This window comes from Amborella trichopoda, chromosome 6, assembly GCF_054954075.1.
Source record: "Amborella trichopoda isolate Santa Cruz 75 chromosome 6, AtrichopodaSantaCruz75HAP2 v2.0, whole genome shotgun sequence".
NCBI lineage: Eukaryota > Viridiplantae > Streptophyta > Magnoliopsida > Amborellales > Amborellaceae > Amborella > Amborella trichopoda.
Window position 1 is genome coordinate 3,760,175 of NC_142341.1, and position 21,379 is coordinate 3,781,553.

General features: G+C 36.6%; 1 protein-coding gene across 1 annotated transcript; it reads left to right on the forward strand.

Moving 5' to 3' along the window:
• Positions 1-14,690: 14,690 nt before the first annotated feature.
• LOC18434456 (GRAS family protein RAM1) lies at positions 14,691-20,687 on the forward strand. The gene is made up of 3 exons (XM_088870511.1): positions 14,691-15,548; positions 16,896-17,364; positions 19,883-20,687. The coding sequence occupies exons 1-3, from the start codon at positions 14,775-14,777 to the stop codon at positions 20,539-20,541; spliced, it is 1,902 nt and encodes a 633-aa protein (XP_088726637.1). The 5' UTR covers positions 14,691-14,774; the 3' UTR covers positions 20,542-20,687.
• Positions 20,688-21,379: the final 692 nt, after the last annotated feature.

A 21,379-nucleotide genomic window follows, 5' to 3' on the forward strand; every position in this document is an offset into this window, starting at 1 on the left:
CTGCATATGCTCTACCAATTCCAACTCTGATGAACAAGGTATGATCAGGCTGCAAGCAGATTTTATATTCCAACTCTGATGTACAAAGTATGATCCGGCTACAAGCAGATTTTATTTAACGTGTCTAACAACGGAAGCGATGGCATTGTTGCGCCGGAACACTATATTTTATTGAACGTGTCTAACAACGGAAGGGATGGCATTGTCCCGTCGGAACACTTTTCTTGAACGTGTCTAACAACGGAAGCGATGGCATTGTTCCGCCGGAACACTAGATTTTATTGAACGTGTCTAACAACGGAAGCGATGGCATTGTCCCACTGGAACACTTTTATTGAACGTGTCTAACAACGGAAGCTATGGCATTGTCCCGCTGGAACACGAAATTGGGTGTTCGACCCACTTTGAAACCTCTTCTGAGGTGGTGGAGGACCCCAAAATTGGTTGTTCGATCCACTTCGAAACCTGAGGTGGTGGAGGACCCTAAAATTGTAACTATTCGAAACCAGTTCTGAGGTGGTGGAGGACCCCAAAATTGTCCGAACTCCTCAAAAGCAATCTGTTTGAGATATTTAAGGATGGTGATGGATTTAGAGCATTTTTGGAGCTCCTAATCCTTTCTTATTTATCTATTTATTTATTTTATTTATCTTATTTTCTTCAGGCATAACACCTCATGGATGACAGTCATGACATGTTTTGGGAGGCTAGAATCTAAACAACTGACATGAAAATAACACCTCATGGATGTTTTGGGAGGCTAGAATCCAAACAACTGACATGAAAATGTAAGATGCATAACATGTTATGGGAGGTTAGAATCTAAACAACTTACATGACATGTTATGGGAGGTTAGAATCTAAACAACTGACAAGATGAAATGAATCTAAACAACTGACAAGATGAAATATAAGATAGAAATGTATGTTTTGGGAGGCTAAAATCTAAACAATTGACAAGATGAGTTGAATCTAAACAACGGACAAGATGAAATATAAGATACAAATGTATGTTTTGGGAGGCTAGAATCTAAACAACTGACATGAAATGTAAGATACATGATACGTTATGGGAGGCTAGAATCTAAACAACTGACAAGATGAAATGAATCTAAACAACTGACAAGATGAAATGTAAGATACAAATATTTTTGGTGAAACGAAGTTTTCCATTTTGGGAGGCTAGAATCTAAACAACTAACAAGATGAAATGTAAGATACAACTGTTTTTTGTGAAAACTAAGTTTTCCATTTTTGGCCAAAGTAAGAAGTTTTTCATTTTTGGTCGAAGTAACCATACAAAAATATATGAGAATTCGAAGCTGTGTTTTCCTGAATGTTGGTTTTTGAGATGGTGCGCAGCTTATGCTTGACCCATCTCCCCGTCGAATCAATCAGCTCTGCTGAATGTGTCCATATGACACATCAAATAAGATAAAAATACCTAAACACACAAAAATAAGGAAAAAAAAAAAAAAAAAGAATTCAGAGTATCTTTTAGATTAAATATCTAAGTAAATGCAATACAGATATATCCATCTAGCTAACCATATATTCCATCTTTTATCATAGCTCCAATATATTCTTGTCATATCATGATTTATTTTTATTTTCTATTGAATACAATAAGGAACATGAGGATTCCCAGTAAAGATGTGTAAATAAAATACCTGACTAGGTGTATAATAATTATTGGTTGGGGTTTATATATATACAGAGTGTTTGTTATAATTATGATTAATTTCATATAATTTCATAAAATATATATATATATATATATATATATATATATATATACCTTTACGAAAAAAAAAGATATACTAATCTAATGCACATCAAGAATGGATTGATTCAAAAATTATTATTATTTATTATTTTTATTTTTAGAAGTTATGAATGTATTTATTTTTATTTCATTAGGGTCCAATTGTTAGAAATAGGATTTTTAAGTTAGTTTGATAAAGTCTATTTTTTTTTTATGTTTTTTATTTTAAAGGAAGTGCGTTTTTCAGAAGTATAAGTACTTTATTTTTGTAGATCCGTTTTCTTCTTTCTTGAGTGGTTTTAAGAAACTTTTGTTTATTTAAGAGTTTTCTTGAGTTGTTTTTAGGAAGCAGCTTATCCTTAAGAAAGGGAATCGTTCATGAAGATTTGGTAGGGGTTAAAAATGTGGCAGGGTGTACAAATAATAAATATTGTAAAAGAGAATCGTTTATGAAGGTTGTGATAATAGGAAGGTTATCTGGAATCGTTAAAGTAGTGATCATAGGAAGGTTATCTGTGAGAGATTTGGTAAGGAGATGTCTTGATTTGAATAAATGGAAAAGATTTAATGCCAACTACAACTCTTCATGGTGAGTGAAGAGATCTCGAGTACCCGCGTTCGTGATTCTTCTTGCTAATTTTTTTTAAGTTTTTTTCTCTCTCTTCTTGTTATTTTTTTCTCAGTTTTTTTTATTTTTCTTTCTAAAATGCAGTGGATTTTCCGGTTGTTGTTGCCAGTGAATTTTCAACTGTGTCGCAATAGTGTCACAACCATGTTAAAAGAAATATGCAATTATTATCATTATCATACATCTTTCTTACACCCACATCAAAATCTGAAAAATGGAAACCAAAAAGGTGAGAAAATTTTCTACTAATCAAAATTAAACAAATTAGACAAAGATAAATTTATTAAGAAATTAAATAAAGATATGTTTATTAAGCAAAGTGAGAAAAAATAACCAAAAAGTAAGAAATTAAGCAGAAATTAAGCCAAAGATAAGTTGACCGTGTTTATTTATGTAATTCAATATAAAAATAGTAAACAAATAAAAGCCACACTATCTTTGTTTTAAATATCACAAAAACTAAATAAACCTTTCTTTTCTTAAATAGTAAACAAATAAAAGCCACATTATCTTTGTTTTAAATATCACAAAAAATAAATGATCTTTTCTTTGCTTTTGAATCGCATTTTATTGATTTTCAATATTGTAAAAACTTTTTTTTTTTTTTTTTTTTTTTTCAATCTATCCTTCATCCAATATTTACATTCTATTACTATCTAGTGTTTAATCGAGCGTATTCTATCTACTCAATGAATATTAACATTCTATTGCCATCTAGCCATCTAATTGTTATCTAATATTAACATTTCATTGGTATCTAGTTGCAATCTAGTGCCATCTAGTTGTAACCATCATCGCCATCTAGTTGCAGCCATCTAATCTAGTGTTTAATCTAGCCTCATTTAATCTAGTGTTTAATTTAACCTCAATATTATAGTTATAGCCATCTAGTTGCAATCTAATAATGTTTAATCTAACCTCATAGTTGCAGTGATCTAGTTGCACAGCTATCTAGTAGTTATAGCCATCTAGTTGCAATCTAATAATGTTTATCTAACCTCATAGTTACAGTGATCTAGTTGCACAGCTATCTAGTTACAATCTAGTATTTAATCTGTTCAATCCCTATCCATATATATTTTCCCCATATTAACATTCTTTTCGCACAATATTTGATCTCCTCTAACATTTCACGAATGATATTTCACCCATCTTCTTTGATATCCAATATCTATTTTTTTATATCGTCCATCCATTTTTATTATGTACACAATACAATGTGATGAGTTATATTGTGATTAACTTATAAGGTTTGAGTATTTTGATGACTTATATTGTGATCGACTGGTAAGGTTTAAGTAATTTTTTTTTATAGAGAAAGGATTTAATAAAAATCATGTAAAAGGCATGCAAATAGCGTGCAAACAATTATGCAAATAGCGTGATAGTCAAAGTGAAAGTCCGGATTTTACAATGTGTATGCATATAATGGGAAGGAATTTACTTGCATGATATTCATCATGCATGTCGTTCCAATAACTAAAAAAAGCATGTACAAAAAGTGGATTGTGCCCCTTATGTGAGTACTTACCATTTAAAAAAAATGGAAAAAAACATATATTGTCTGTGAATAATTATTCTGTGCAAATGGTGAGAAAACTTTGCCAAAGTGCATCCTATACACCGATGGTATATAATATAGGAAAGGTTATACTTTATGGAAGATATATACTTCTCCCATCCAACCGTTCAATTTTGATCAAGTGAGTCTGGCCATTTGATCTAGATCTGATGTTTCAAAGTATTTATTTTTAGTTTTTTCGACAAATTATACAAATATGAAATTTGGTACGTGCCCTCAATGTGGCACACCTAAAACCAATATTAAAAAAAAGTTTCGGTAAAATGAAGTGACTAACATACCCTTGAAACGTTTAGGGGTATTTTAGTCTCTCTTTTTTTTATTATTACATGTACGAGTTTAAGAAAAGAGTGGACAGTTGGATAGGGGGAAGTATATAAATTTTATACATTAGGAAAAATATAGAATGCTCTCCCATATAATATATAGTACACTGGACCAGCATTTATTTCAATCGTGGACTTAGGCTAGTATTTTTAAAGCCTTAGTACGGTTAAACTCTATAGTTTGTAATCGGAGATGCACATATGTATCATGGTATATCATACACAATGAACCATACCATTATTGTACGTGATGCTTTTCCCTTAAAAATTGAAAACTTTCAAGTTTCAACTATATACATTAAAAAATCAATATACCATCTGTTTGAAAGTTTTGACCTGAAGAACATTGCTATTTAAATTCAGAACAAAAAAAAAATTACCTGATCTTAAAGCTACTAGCAATAACCAAATTCGAATTGGATTGAAGAGAAGAAAAAGAAGAATTAGATAGGAATTACCATTCCTAACAAGATGAGAATGAGTAAATAGACCACAAAATATGCACCCATTGTCGAACTTTCGATCTCATATTGATGGACAAATCTCTCTTCCTTTTTTTTTTTTACTAAACAGGATTTCATTAGTTTATAACCTCTCTCTTCCACTATGCTTTTTATCTCAGTCTAGACTTACCCTATCTCATATTGATGGACACAAATCTCTCTCTTCCTTTTTTTTTTTTTTTTTTACTGAACATTTATCATGGATTTCAGTAGTTTATAACCTTTCTCTCTTCCATTATGCTTTTTATCTCAGTCTAGACTTACCCTGAAGCTGGCTCTAAGAATGGGATCATCAAACTATTTATACATAGACGGTTTGACTTGTAGTTCAACTAGGAAGCTATCACATCTTTTTTTTTCTTTTCTTTTTTCTGTGTTTTTTTTTCTTTTAATTTGTTAACCGGTAGGAATGAAATTCTTGACATTACATTGTGGCTCAGCTACCTTGACCACCCGTCCATCCCTAAATACTTAGAAATAGGGCTATGTCAAATTACTAATTACAAAAAGGTCCGCCTCATAGTCTGCCTTTTATACTAAACCCACCACACCAGCTAGAGTTTGCCTAACATTGAGAAGGAGGTTTGGAAAATATAAAGAACGGTTATATACAAAGAATACAATGAGACCACCTTGTATCAAAGGTAAATAAAGAAAATAGACGAGTAAAAAAATACGCCCAACAACGAGATTTGGGGTCTGAGTTGGAAAAATTTAGTGTGGAGGGACCGTTCCATCATCTTTAGAGAAAACTTTAACTAGCGACGCTCATTTCTTGTCGAAGTTTGAAAAACTGCAATTGCCACTGGCCAAGTGAAGGTTCAATTTTAGGTTTCCAAGTCTGTGTTTATTCTAGAGTGGAGAAACTAAGGATTTTAGATCTTTAGATAGTCCCATGATGCCATATAAGTGAGACAATACGATAATAAATCCAAATGGTGACTCATCAATATCGACGCAGAGGGTCGACCGGCAGAATAAGCTCCCAAAATAATAATTGTAAAAATATCATAGGAATTACTGGAATTGAATACCGTTATTGACAGAAGCCTTAGAACGGTCTCAAAATTGGTGGACATGAAGAAAGGTAGCTCCCAAGAAAATTAAATAAACTCCTGCTAGTTGCATGGTCAAATCGGTGAATGAGAGGTCCAAAACGAAGTACAGTCAGTAGGCGAGACTGAGCTGATTGGCAGCCTTAACAAGTCAAGTTCATGTAAGGCTACTATCTAGGCCCAAGCCCAACCAAATATGGCTAGGCAGAATAGATAGACCCGGAACCATGCCATGCTCAAACACATCTAATTCGGACTAGGGATGCCAGACCGGCATCCCTAGTCCAACTTAACCTCCATCACCATCTAATTCTATGATTGGATGACAATAGATTGATCACAGCCACTTATTCCATTTAGTGGGCTTATGTTATGAAAAAAGTTTATACTATAGAAATAAGATGCACCACGAAAATCCAGTTGAGAAACGTGATCCGAAGTTGGAAACCGTCCAATTGATCATCTTGGTTTTGGTAAGTGTGCTGACTCACCTATTACCCTGTAATCCCTTGTCTATCTAACGTTAATCTCTCATATGGATGTCAAAAAAATTTTATCCACTAAAAGTTAAAATGGACAGTGAACCAATGAATTCAAAAAATAAAATTTTTATTTTTTGAAAAAGAAAATTTCGAAATTTAGATCATAGTCATGGTTGAGATTATTGAACTCTAAAATTTTGTATCGAAAATACATCTTTGAGATATATTTTGTTGGGTGACTGCACAATAATAGTTTAAGTCATCCGATTCACCAAGCACTTTGCCTTGCTATAAAGACAAAAAACTTCAAATCCTTAAAATAGTACATCTTATAAAAATTAATGGAGATCTACTTGATTTGCACCATTTTTAAAATTTTAAATTCCAATATTAGGGTTGAACATGGATTTTTAAGTCATTGTAAAGTTTATGACACTAAAACCACAATAAAATTTAGAGGTATGCATTGTCTTGTTTTCTTTTTTTTTTTTTTTTTTTTTTTTTTTTTTTTTTTTTTTTTTTTTTTTTTTTTTTTGGTAAGAGGTGTGCATTGCTTATATAATACAAGATCGGCACCTTGCACAAAGCTCACCCTAATATTATATTTTCCCTTTATCTATGTGAAGCGAGAGAGAGAGGGGTTCCATACAAAATCGGAGTCGACGTTAACATGCTTAGAGGAGGGGAAAAAACACAAAGGCCAGGTGTTGTTACGAGGACTACAGGTAGAGGGAGATACATGAGAGTGACACAATGCCCAGCAAGGCTTCTCACTCTATAGAGAGAGAGGAGAGCGGCCAAAGCCAAGCATGGCTTTACACTCGAGGAGAGAGAGAGGCTAAAGCCAGTTAGCTTTTATCCAAGATCGTCAAATTATTAGTTATTAGTAAGAATGCATTCATTTTAGAGTTATCAGTAAGAAGCCGGGTATTCTCTTCAAGCTGGATATGGAAGAAGCTTATGACCGGATCGAATGGGGAGCCTTATTAGAAATTTTGAGGGCAATGGGCTTTGGTGAGAGATAGAGGTCATAGATTTTTGGGTATATTTCTTCTGCATATTTCTCAGTCTTTTTTAAAGGTAGTCCCATTAGTTTCTTCAATGCCTCTAGAGGATTGCGACAAAGGGATCCTCTTTCTCCTTTTGCAACAAAGGGATCATCTTTCTCCTTTTCTTTTTAAAGGTAGTCCCATTGGTTTCTTCAATGCTTCTAGAGGGTTGCAACAAAGGGTTCTTCTTTCTCCTTTTGCGACAAAGGGATCATCTTTCTCCTTTTTTCTTTACAATTTATGCTGAATGTTTTAGTTTAATGCTAAATAGGGTGGAAACTTTGGGTAATTTTACTGGATTTCATATTTCTAACTCTGATATTCAAATCTCTCATCTTCAATATGCTGATGATACCCTTATTTTCTATGAGGTGGAGTCATCATAAGTTTCAAATATTGTCAGATTCTTGGAAATTTATGAATTTACTTTGGGACTTAAAGTTAATTTCCATAAGTCTTCCATGGTTGGGATTAACTGTTCTGAGGAAGTGACAGAGGAGTTAGCAAACTTGATAGGTTGTAAGGTAGGAACATTTCCTATTACTATATTGCACTTCCCATCTCGGATTCGAGACTTTCTATTGCAGTCTGGGATATTGTGCTTGCAAGAGTTCAATTTAAATTGGATCTTTGGAAGCACAAACACCTCTTGTTTGGTGGAAGGGTCACATTGCTGAGATCATCTCTAGCCAATCTCCCAGTCTATCAAATGTCTTTGATAAATATGCTTGCTTCGGTTGCACGAAAATTAGAGAAAATGATGCGGGACTTCCTGTGGGGTTCTAGTATTGTTGTGAAGAAGTTTCACTTGCTGAGGTGGAATAGAGTTCGTACGCCGAAGAAAGAAGGAGGTTTGGGTATAAGAAGGATAAGGGTGTTTAACCAGGCACTTTTATGTAAATGGTGGTGGCGAAATTTACAGTTCAAAAACCATATTTGGTTTAAAGTACTTTTAGCTAAATATGGGATAGATAGATTCCGAATGTGGTTGGATAATGGATATGGGAGGGAGGTGTCACAAGTTTGGAAGGCTATTTATAGATGTAGGCCTATTATTTTGGGATATTCGAGGTGGACTATTGGTTGTGGCAATCAAGTACTTTTATGGCACCATAAATGGATAGGGGATTACCCTTTAAAAGTAGTCTTTCCTGACCTTTATGGATTGGGTACCTTGCCCAATTTGACGGTTAGTAATGCTCTAGAAAGAAGGGGTACACAAAATTCTTGGAATATTTCTCTATCTTATGGCTGGCCGAGCCATGCCCATCTTTCCCAATGGTGCTCTTTAATGGAAACTTTAGATAAAGCTTATGTTGTAATTAATGCAAAGGATGAAATTATTTGGGATACAGAAAGTGATGGGATGTTCTCTGTTAAATTGTGTTACAACCTCCTGTTTCATGATAGGCTGAGATGGTTTAATCCAAAAGTAGCATAAATTTGGAAGTGGCCCATCTCGCATAAAGTGCAAGGTTTTATTTGGCTTGCATCTCTGAATAAGATTTCAACCATTGACAACTTGATAAAAAAGGGAAAAATCTTGCCTAATGTCTGTTTACTGTGTAAAGCTGATGGGAAGTCGAGTGCACACTTACTTATTCACTGTCTTTATAACATGAATTTAAAGGGAGAACCTTTGAAGGTAACTCCCTCCCCTTTGAGAAACTTTTAACCAACATCAAACACTCGATTTGGTTATGATTGTCTGTGACAAAAAAAGGGTGGGGGATTCCAAAAGTTGATGTGATGGCAAACCTTAGCAGCCTCTTTTTCCTTGGGTGTGCTCGTAGTAGGCCACGATGTTTTTGGACTGCACCTTCTGTTGGAAGTATTAAGCTTAACTTTGATGGGAGTTCTCTGGGAAACTTAGGTCTTGCTAGAATTGGTGGTGTAGTGTGTGATTCCTTGGGTTCTATAATTTTCTCTTTTGCTAGTCCGATTGGGGTTAAAACTGTAAATTATGCTGAATTAAGTGATCTTTTATGTGAGGTGAAAATTTTGTTTGAGAAGAATCTGAGAACGAATGTTTGGCTTGAAGGGGATTCTTTGAATGTGATTAAGTGGTGCAAAAAAGAACAGTGAGTTCCATGGAAGCTTCGTTCTCTTGGTTGCAAATCATGGATGTGACCGAACCATTTTTTTTTTCCTTCTCTCATGTTTACCGAGAAGCAAACTCACTAGCTGACTCTTTGGCTATGGGAGGTGCTTCATTGCCTTCGCTTTTGATCTCTTCAGATATAATCTCTTCTAATTAGTCATCAATAAAAGTTTTAAACATTTGTCTAAAAAAAGAGAGAGATACCAAAGCCAAGCATGGCTTTACATCGGAGGAGGAGAGAATGAGAGTGAGAGAGAGGCCAAGCCAAACGAGACTTTTCACTTGAGGTAGGGGTGGCAACGGGTCAAGTCGGGTACGAACTCAAAAAAAATATATGGGATCCAGACCCAACCGAATCCAAACCTGAAAAATATCGTGCGGGACCTGGACCCAGTCAAACCCAACCCAAAAATTTAAAAATATCTATGTATTTAGTAGACGTTCTACTCTCCAATATTTTTAGTTTCACACCTATGACTCAGTTACTATTTTTCTTGCTTTTACCTCAATAAAAAAATCATTTGTTAAAGACTAAACTACCATTCCCCTCACTTACTTCACCCATTAAATCTCTCTCTACAGCCCTTTCTCTCTTTTTCTCTATGCGCCTTCTCTCTTTCTCTCTACCTGCCATTTTTTTGTTTTTTTTTTTTGAACGGTAATGTACGACTTATCATTAATTCAAATATAAATTCAAGAAGTTCAAGCAAAGATACAAGATTACAACTTATCATTAATTGAAATGTAAAATACAAGAAGTTCAAACAAAGACACAGGATTACCGAAATGAAGTAACCAATAGAGAAGGAGTATGGACTCTTCCTTTGACAAGAACATCGGCATCTTCATTCGCTCTACCTATGTCTCATTACGTGCCATCTCTCTCCACATCTCATTATCTCTACCCACCATATATCTCCACGTGCCCTTTCTCTTTTTCTCTCTAGCCGTTCTCTCTACGCAAGTAGAGAGAGAAAGAGCGAGAGGCCAGGTAGAGAGAGATGGGAGGTAGAGAGAAAGAGAAAGAGGGCGGGTAGAAAGAGATTTAATCGGTAGGATAAAGAAGATGAATGGTAGTTTAGTCTTTAAAACAATGACTTTTTTTACTGTGGGTAAAAGCAAGAAAAAACAATAAATGAGAACTAGGTATGATAAAAAAGCATGCATAATTATCTTATACGGGTTGGACCACATTTCTACAATATGTGGTCTAGAGATATAAGGCATACATCTTAAAGTTGGATGCAAATAGGTGGTCCATTTAAAAACAATTGTAACTAACGGTCAAAATGTTTTGTTAATGCAATTATCATTTTTACTTTTCAATTTTATTTTTTATTTTTTTATATTCATGATTTTCATTTTAAAGTTATATATTCTCTAAAAATTAGGATCAAATTATATTTAAAAAAGATATTGATTGCCAAACCAATAGGGCTGCCCCATGCAAACCGCGTCCAAAACTAAAAGTTCCGGCAAAATTTAAAGGTGTGCATTGCTTATATTAGGGTTTGAAAACTCGTCGAGTCGAGCCGGACTCGCCCAGTTCGACTCGAGAATCATTTGCTACGGAGCAGGTTCTACGAAAAAATCGAGAATCGCCCGTGTCTAGAGAGAACCAGGCGATCCCCAATAGTGAATTGCGAGTCTCATTGAAAAAACCTGGGCATTTTAGTAATTTTTGGGTTTACACGTGGCCGCCTCACGAGAGCAACACGTGGCTTCTAAAATCCTCCACACGTAGTAACTCACCTCACATGTCTGCCCCCTCGCTTTTCTACATGCACAATTGAATATCTATTACACATGACTTTATAGAGAACAAAGCGACGCTTATCCTTCGATGTGGGATAATTCCCACAAAAAATCATTAAAGCAAAACAATTGAATATATATTATTATAGAAGTTAATTAAATCACATTAGGCGAGGTGGCGGTGTTCGTTGACATCTCCGATTTTTCGGTGGACGTCTAGAGTTTGAACCCCTTAGCGCACGTCGTCGTTTATTTTTTTTGTCAAAAAAATAAACAAAGGCAGAAAATACTGTTGTAAAAAAATAGAAAAAATAAAAAATAAAAAGCTTTTCAAGATAAAGATAAAAAAGATAATACAATATTTTTTTTATTTTTCTTGTAAAAAAAATACAAGGTAATATAACAAGTATTTCTTGCAAAAAATAAAACAAAAGGCATAAAAAAATAAAATGTACTTTGGCAGCATCATTTTTTTATTTTTCTTGTAAAAAAATAAAAACTAATACACCAAGCAAAAAAAAATGTAGTACAACATCTTCTTCTTTTATCAAAAAAAAAAAAAAAAGATAATCAACAAGTATCATCTTTTTCTTGTAAAATATTTCTTGTCAAAAAAATAAGTATTTCTTGTCAAAAAAATAAGTATTCCTTGTCAAAAAATAAATAAAAAGTATTTCTTAATACAACCTAAGAATAAATGGTCTAATTCTATTTTTTATTTCTTGTCAAAAAAATAAAAAGTATTTCTTAATACAACCTAAGAATAAATGGTCTAATTATATTTTTTATTTTTATAACATGATGGTCTTTAACATAAATTTAGTAATATTAATTTAAAGATAGGATTCATACAATAAGGCCATTTGAGATCTCTCTCTTTCTACTAACAATCTCTTCTACTAATTTATTCTAGAAACTTAAAAAATTAAAAAAAAATTGGTACGTATTCTAATAATTTCTACATTGATAACCAATTCTTTTATTTTATTTATTAATTTTTATATTATAAATCATATAGTATACTATTTTTCTTACAGTTGTCAATAATGCATTTTAAATTAGATGATATTATAAAATATTTTGGATTTGTTATTATTTATATAATAAAATAATTACAAAATATTATTGGTATATAATATTATAGTTAGGGAGATTGTAATAATTTGGGTTTTTTTAGCTGATTAGGGTTTTCCGCCAATTCGAGATTTTAGTGGCCAATTTTTCATCGATTTAGTCAACTCTTTATTGTAGTCCATATATGATTATATACTTAATACATGATAATTCTATGATTTCTTTTGTGTGATGTAAATTTAATGGTCAACAGAAGTTCATACAAGGAAAGAACATCTCAATATTCATAAATTGATGAAAACAATTAAAGTTAATAATGTAGTACCCACATTTCTTATTGGATTCCTAAAAAACAATATTTATAATGAATTTTAATAATTTTTTTGAATATTTTTTAAGGCTTAATCCGAGTGCTTCGACCTTATTCTCGATTTGGATCGTCGATTCACCGATTCGAATCGGTTTTTAGGATGTCTAATTCGAGTCACCGATCCATTTTTTAAACCACTGGCTTATACAGTAGAAGATCGGCAACTTGTAGGAAGCTCACCTTATTTTATATTTTCCCTTTCTCTAGGAGGATGCCGAGGGAGAGAGAGGGGTTCTATACAAAATCGGAGTCGATGTTAACAAATTAGAGGAGGGGACAAAAGGCTCTAGGACTACATGTAGAGGGAGATACATGAGAGAGAACCAATGCCCACCAAGGCTTTGAGAGACAGAGAGGCCAAAGCCAGAGAAGCAAATCTTTGCACTAGAGAAGAGAGAATGAGAGGGAGTGAGAGGGGCCAAGGCAAGCGGTGGAATCGGGTCGGGCGGGGTCCAACGTGAATAAAAGATATGGGATTTGGACTCGGACCGAACTGGATTTGGTCCCAGACCCGACTAAAAAAAATTTTAAAAAAATTATGTATTTAATTATGTTTAAGTATATTTTATAGAAACTTTTTTCATGCAGGCTGGACCGCATTTCTACGTATACGGTCCAGAAAGTGTGAAGCATCCATCTTAAAGATGGATGCAAGTAGGTGTTCCATCTAAAAGCAATGGAAACTAACGGTCTAAATATATTTTTACTAAAATTATTATTTTTAGTTCTTAAAATTTATTTATTTTTTCATATTCATGATCTCTATGGTAGAGATTAAATGTCCTTAAAAATTAACTCTTAAAATCTATCTCAAAAATAGATTTATTAAGATGCCCACATTTCTACATATGCGGGTTTAGCCACATAGAAACCGGATCCATATTTTATATATTGAGACCCAAAAAATAATACCGGACCGAAACCTAAATAGCGTTAGGGTCCAAAATTTAGACCTGGACACAACCCGTCAGGTTCAATTTTTAGACCCATACCCGGACTTAGACCGGATCTACGTCTCGGTCCCGGGTCGAGTCAGGGTCCATTACCACCCCCAACTAGAGGGGGGGAGAGAGGCCAAAGACAGGCAACGCTTTTCTCAGGAGAGAGAGAGAGAGAGAGAGAGAGAGAGAGGCCAAGCCAAGCGCTTCATGCCTTTGGCAAATCCAAGGCTCAGGCGGCGTCACCGACGCCACTAACGACGACGACATCGCCAAGACTCTCCCCTTTTGTCTCTCTCTCTCTCTCTCTCTCTCTAAACCAATTACACATACATTCGTCCTCTTTTTCGTTTACGTTGTGCAATCCCCCCTCTCTCTCTCTCCCCCCCTTTTGGTTAAAAATATCATGCAGCATATCTTATCTTTGCTCTTTTCTTCTCTCTCTCTCTCTCTTTCTACCTCGTAGCGGGCCGGCCCAAGAAAACGCGGCCCCTCCAACCAAGCTTGTCCTCACCTTCAACCTCAAGCTAATAGGGAAAGTATTGTGCGCCTTCCGATGAAATGGACGTCTTAGATTTCTTGATATCAATGTAGACTCCTACACCGTTGATTCTTGCCGATTATTGGTTGATAGAAAGGAGTTAGATGAGAGGGAAGGATCCAAATGAGTAAGGCTAAAACATGGATTTGTCGGTAAATTCCCTGCTCTTCTTTGAAGTTGGAGGTGCACCAAAAATGAACGAATCCTTCTCCCTTTCTCTCTCCTCGCCACCACCTGCACCAAGAGAAAAGCTTTAGGGTGTAACTAACACCTGTTTCCGTCCCTTTTTCATCTTTTTTGAGGGGGAAAGGTGGCTCTCCATTTCCTCATTACTATTTCTTTCTTCTTTGATTTTCTCTCGACACTTTGAGGGATTTGTTTCTCTCTCTAGAAGTTGGTTATCTATTCTCTTAGGAGCTTGAGGGTGAGGCGATGGAGTTTCTTACAATCTCTTGAACTTTGTGGGTTCTCTTCTCTGACGTAGGTGGTGTCATTGTTTCTCCCTCTACTAAGGTGGTGGTGGTGTTTCTCTCTCTCTCTCTAGAACATCTCCTCCTCCCTCTCTAACCTCGTGGTTGTGGCATCTGCTGCTCTGTGTTTTAGACATGATAAACTCCATGTGTGGTAGCTTGGGGACACCCCCAAAAACCGAGAACCTTTCGCCCACCGCCTCCGTCGCCGATTCCAACACCCTATTTGATTTCGTCTCCACCGACCAACCCACCACAACGAGCCCATCAACCCTACAAAACTCCAACAAATTCGATTCCGACTTCGAAATCCACTCCCCGGACAGCTCCATATGGGAGTCCCTCTTTGCCGACCACTTGGACCAGGTAGTAGGCTCGCCAGACTTCATGATATGCTCTCCCAAGAGGGTCCCCACTGGTTCCGGTGGCCCCGACCACTTTGGCTCACCAATCCATCCATCAGAGTTCTACAGCCAGAGAACATCACAGAGTTGCAGTGTTCCTTGCACAGCTTCTCAGTTGATGGGGGCTTTCAGCAGCAGTAGTATGCCCAAGGCCAAGCCCGTGATACAAACTGTGCAGCAGCCCGAGAGCCCGGCGCTGCCTTCTTTGCTCGGGTATGGTTTGGATGAGGAGGGATCGATAACAGGTGGTTTCGTGCAGGGACATGCCGGTACTGCCGGGAAGCTGTCGCACTTGGCAGATGTCGGCTATGGTTCACAGTGCAGCAGCTTTGATTGTGGGCCTGCGACCGGGTCCAGGCCCAGGTCACGGGGAAGCCATGAGTTGTATATGAGCGGCAACAATGGTGGAGGTGGTGGTGGTGGCGGCGGTGGCAGCAATGTATATTCTCATACTACTCTTCCGTTGCAAGGACTCGAGCGCGGAGGGGTGAGTAATTCTCTTCAGGTAAAGATTTCATAAGACGTCTTCAATTTCGTTCTTACCGTTAATTCGTAAAAAATTTGATTATAATGATACATGCAAGACCGCATGCAAGGAAAAAGAAATGGTTCATCTCAGCCGTCCATTGTCGCAGCAGAAGGGCCTAGACAACTTTGTAAGAGATTGTATGGAGCAATGCTTGTGTATTGCATGCTACATGCTTAGCCCTTTGTCCCAATGATGAAAGGAAAATTATAGTACATACACAACTTCAAAAGATATAGGGCATATCCACCATTTGTCATCAACCATGGACGGTACAGATGAGTTGTTCTGCTTAAGAGCCATATCTCAGTGGACAACGGCTCATCTCCGCCTTCCATCGATGATGATCGACAGTGTAGCACTAATCTGTGTATCATGTATAGTATGCATTGTTGTCGCTACCATCCTTTCATTACAAAAAGTGAAAGCAGTCCGATATCCCCACTGATTCACCCCAAAAAACAAAAACAAAAACAAAAAAAAGTGAAAGCAATGCTTAAAAACTTAAACCATTAATCCCGAGCTATCAGAAATGATATCGAGCGGTTGGGCATGTATCATTGAAATCAAAGTCCAATCAAATATTCATTCGATGAATGGCACACACTCGTTCTACATCTGACGGCTCAGGGTGCTTGTAAGTTTATTACGAGAAATAATATTTTCATATTACATGATCGAGAGTAGAGTATTGAATATTGAAATTCTCTCGACTTCAAGGGATATGTGATGGCTTCAATGGTGAATCCCATAATCTCTTCATCACCGTCCAAACATCGGTTTCACCGCATGTCCCAGTGAAGAGGATCACAATAGCAGCCACCCTCGTGGTCATAAGTATATTATTATAGTGTACTTCCCATATCTTGGTGATCTTCCCTATTTTGCTCCTCGGTTTCCTCCTAAGCCCATTCATTTTTAAGGTCGAAATTCACCTTGGATAATATATTTTAGTTAGAAGAAGACTATTATTCTTTAAAAACATTCTTCTTGGGAAAGTATATTATCATTCGATGGATTAAAGAAAAGATAAATTAATCCTGGTATGCTAGGGAATCGTCACCTTTCTTTCGATTGATGGAGGGTGATTAATGGAAAGAATAAAACCCAACTTTGAATTGATGTCTTATTCCAAGTCTCTTTCCATCACCGTCGATAAATTGAGTGGACGATAATGACCCCACAAAGAACGTCCTACTCTCTTTCCATGACCATCCATAATTTGAGTGGACGATGATGGTTCATATTCCATGGATTATACTTGCTTTCTCTCCATGAAAATACTCCATGATGTGTACTGACGAGAGATCGGCCGTCCTATCATAGGAAATGAACGGCGGAGGTGGTGAAGGTAGCGGGTCACATGACAGCGGCCTGCAACTGGTGCATCTCCTCTTGGCCTGTGCCGAAGCCGTAGCGAAAGAAGACTACCCTGCCGCCCACCGTTGCCTCCTCCACCTCTCCCGTGCCGCATCCCCACTCGGAGATTCTATGCAGCGTGTCGCCTCGTACTTTGCCGATGCCCTCTCTGCCCGCCTCTCCCCACCCCCATCCCCTCAGCCTCAACCTGTTGCCCACCCTGCAGAGCTCCTAAAAATTTATCAAATTCTGTATCAAGCTTGCCCTTACATCAAGTTCGCACACTTCACTGCAAACCATGCCATCTTCGAAGCCTTCGCGTCCGAGACACGAGTTCATGTCATCGATCTCGACATCCTCCAAGGGTATCAGTGGCCTGCGTTCCTCCAGGCCCTGGCTGGCCGCCCTGGAGGGCCACCGGCTTTGAGACTGACAGGCAAGGTTCATAAAACGTTAAGACAACAGTTTTCACGACAGTAGCAGTGGCCACGAGTTACATTATATTCGATATTTTAAACGGGATGGGCTTTTTTTTTTCAAGAGACGTATAGGGAATTTATCTATATATGCTGTCATATTTCCAGCCGTTCGATCTGAATAGACGGTTAAGATGATCTTAATTATAATGTCACACCTAAATACTATTTTATTTTTAATTCTTTTATACATATTATATTGATACCAAATTTTGGGCGTTTAATCCTCTCTTAGACTCGCACTTAAGAAATAAATTAAAAAATATTTTTAAAATTAAAATAACCAAAATACCCCTAAAAGTTTTAGGGGCAGTTTGGCCATTTTATTTTGATACAAATATATTTAAGTATATATTTTAGGTGCACCTAAGTGAGAAGATCATGCGCCAAATTTCACTTTAATTTGATTTGTAAAAAAATCAAAAGCAAAATATTTTGAGCCATTAGCTTTAGATCAAAAAGTTAAGGCTCACTTGTGACTTTACAGCTAGAGGTGTCCCAATCCCAACCACTCATTCAAATCCCATGGTTGGAAGAGTGTAGCAGTATATAAATTCCCTATACATGGTGGCATATAGAAAGCTTTCTCTTTTTTAAAAGGATACGGTTTCTATATGAGTCTATGTAGAAATGAATCACATCTTAAAATCTGTTTTTGAGATGAATTTTTCGACTTAATTTTTAAGGACATGTAATATCTATCATGAATATCATGAATATGAAAAAATAAATAAATTTTAAAAATTAAAAATAATAATTCTATTAAAAAAACATTAGGACTGTTAGTTTCAATTGTTTTTAAATTGACCACTATATTTTTGAACCGCATATTGTAGAAAGGGCAAGCTTTCTATGCTTCCCCTACAATATAAAACTTATATACTTCTCTTTATCCAACCATCCATTCTAAATGGAGGGCTAAGATTGCTCCAATCACAATATCATGTCTCTACATTGTTTTATTTTTAATTTTTTTTATATAAATTATTTTCACACAAAATTTTGGGCATCCAATCCTCTATTAAACACGCACTTATAAAAAATATTAAAAAATACTCTCAATAAAATAAAATGATCAAAATACCCCTAAAAGTTTTAAAGGGTATTTTAGTTATTATATTTTATTGAAAATTTATTTTTAATTTTTTTTATAGGTGCACCTCAATGAGAAGATGACGCATACTAAATTTTATATTCATACAATTTATATAAAAAAATTAAAAATAAAATACTCTGAAGCGTCGGATCTAAGATCAAACAGTGAGTGGCTCACTTGATCAAAATTGGATGGTTGGATGGTAGGGGAAGCATAGATCTTCTATATTGTAGGGAAGTATAAAAACCTTTCCCTTGAAGAAATGAAACAATTTTCTTTTTTACAAATGATCACTGTATAAGTGAAAATATATAAAGCAGGGTTGTCTCCAATCGGTTGGACCGCTAACCTGAAAATATATAAAGCAGGGTTGTCTCCAACCGGTTGGACCGCTAACTCTGAGTTGGTTTAGTCCCTAAAACTTCAAATTTGTCATTTTGGGTGTCAATCCGTTTTCGTCGAGTTAGATGACTGGTCGCCCTACAGATATAATTGGAATTAACACTACTTAGGTTTGCAATCCGGTCCAGTTGTAATAACACTGTTATAAAGGTCAGCATGTTTTATTTGTTATACATTATGTATAACGATAGGAAAATATTAAGAAAAAAGAAAAATATGCAATATCATTTATTTTTGGTATAAGAAAGATACAATCCTTTTGTCCTTTTGGATTTCAAATCGGGTGGTTATGAATGTGTCTTTGACTAGGGTTAAAGTTTAAATAATATTTGTTCAAACTTTGTGATACACTGCAAGCCATCCAATTTAAAATCGGATGGCTAGGGATGCTTGTGGCCTCCTTGTATCAAAGAACATACTCATAGTATAAAATCTTTAAGAAAAAAAGTCACTATAATACCAAAATAATATAATGATATACGAAAGGGATTGTATATTACGAGTCAAGTTATTTTTTATACAAGGAGGTCACAGTCACTTTTAGCTATTGGATGTGAAATCTAATAGATGAAATTGTGTCACAATATTCTAAACATTTTATCTTTGGACTTTGTGCATAAACAATAACATAATTTCAAATATAATGGCCAATGATAATTGCAATCTTCTTGTATCAAAAGTAAATGGTCTCATTGTTTATATTTTCTAGACAAAAAAATGTTATATATAACATCTTCTATAAAAAATAGCCATATATGAAAATAGTAATATTTTGTTAAAAATACACTTTAAATAAAATCACAACTATGTTTTTGTGCATTTTAACATAAAATTAAAACCATATTTTGTAAAATACTCTGAAATAATGGTTTCTTAAATGATACTTAAAGGCTAATATCCGAACATTAAAAAAGGTGAACATGAGCATTCGGCCTTTTCCGTTTGTATACTAATTTTGGTGCTTGTAAACTCGTTCACAGGACTGGGATCGCAACTGGAGTTAGTACGGGAGACAGGGCGCCGGCTTGCGGACCTTGCCCACTCCCTCCGCGTGCCCTTCGAGTTCCATGCTGTGGCCGATCCCCTCGAAGAGCTCCGCCCACGTGCCCTCGGCCGCCGCATTGGCGAGGCCCTTGCCATCAACGCTGTCAACCGCCTCCACCATGTCGCCCCCCATGCCCTTGGCCCCCTCCTCGCCCTCTTCCGCGACCAAGCCCCCAAAATCGTGACCCTCGTCGAACAAGAAGCAAGTCACAATAGCCCCTATTTTCTCAGTCGATTCCTCGAAGCCTTGCACTATTATTCTGCAACTTTCGACTCTCTCGATGCTACTTTCCCCACTGATAGTCCTCAGAGGGCAAGAGTTGAGAAGTTTATTTTTGCAGCCGAAATTAATAATATTGTGGCTTGTGAGGGGGCGGCAAGGGTGGAGAGACATGAAAGACTGGAGAGATGGAGGAGAGTGATGGAGGGGAAGGGGTTTCGAGGGGTGCCATTGAGCGCGAACGCAGTGAACCAGTCAAGGATGTTGTTGAGCATATACACTTGCGACGGGTATCGGCTTAACGAGGACGCCGGGTGCCTGTTGCTCGGTTGGCAGGACCGCCCTCTCATCGCAGTGTCGGCATGGCGGTGCTGATTAACCGACTCTGTGATCCCTGCCCTTTCTCTCATAATTCAGTCGTCTGTATTTAGATTCTCCTGACCGTCTCTGTAGTCCATTTTATTTCTTTCTTCAGGCATTTGTTCATTTACATTACAAAATAAAATTTGGTCATTTATGTATAATATCGACTCAATGAAGTATATGAGGGAGCCGTTATCTCTTTTGCTTCTGCAAGCCAGTTGGCACCCAAGTTTATTTGTAATTCCAGATGCTGGGAAAGCTACGGTGCATATTACGGGTACAGTATAGTCAGGGTTAGCACGGCCCCATTGACGGGTGTCAGGACCACTCAACGATCACCGTTCAAATCATGTGACGATCGAAGGCTGTCCTATATTATTGATTTATTTCCATGTTCTCATATTTTACCTCATACACCAACTGTGTGTGGAATTAGTAAATATACCCGACCAGGAGAGTGACCTCCAGGAGAGTGACCTCCTGATCATGGACTGTGGAACGTACCCGACCATGAGACCAAGCTCGTGATCATGGACGGTGGGGCTAAGCCATTCCAGGCGTATATCAGTCATTGTGGAATATAGCTGATCTCCACCATCCATCATCCAAAACGGATGGAAGATCTATGACTGGTGTAACATATACCATACATTAGTGGTCTATACAAAGGGCTCGCCTACTTGCATACAACAGTGTTTCAAAGATCGCATGTTCCACTGGAGACTCGCCTGAGGCAGACTGAAAAAGGAGGCCCCGAAACTCGAGAATTGCCCGAGTCTCCTGGTTTTCCAGTAATCAGTAAGAAACCAAATGCAGGCCAATCCGAATCGCACTTGCTCAAAGTTGTATC

Coding starts and splice junctions, on each gene's coding strand:
- LOC18434456 (XM_088870511.1), top strand. CDS start 14,775: ATGATAAACTCCATGTGTGGTAGCTTGGGGACACCCCCAAAAACCGAG. Junction 15,549..16,895: donor GGGTGAGTAATTCTCTTCAG/GTAAAGATTTCA, acceptor GTCCTATCATAG/GAAATGAACGGCGGAGGTGG. Junction 17,365..19,882: donor ACCGGCTTTGAGACTGACAG/GCAAGGTTCATA, acceptor ACTCGTTCACAG/GACTGGGATCGCAACTGGAG.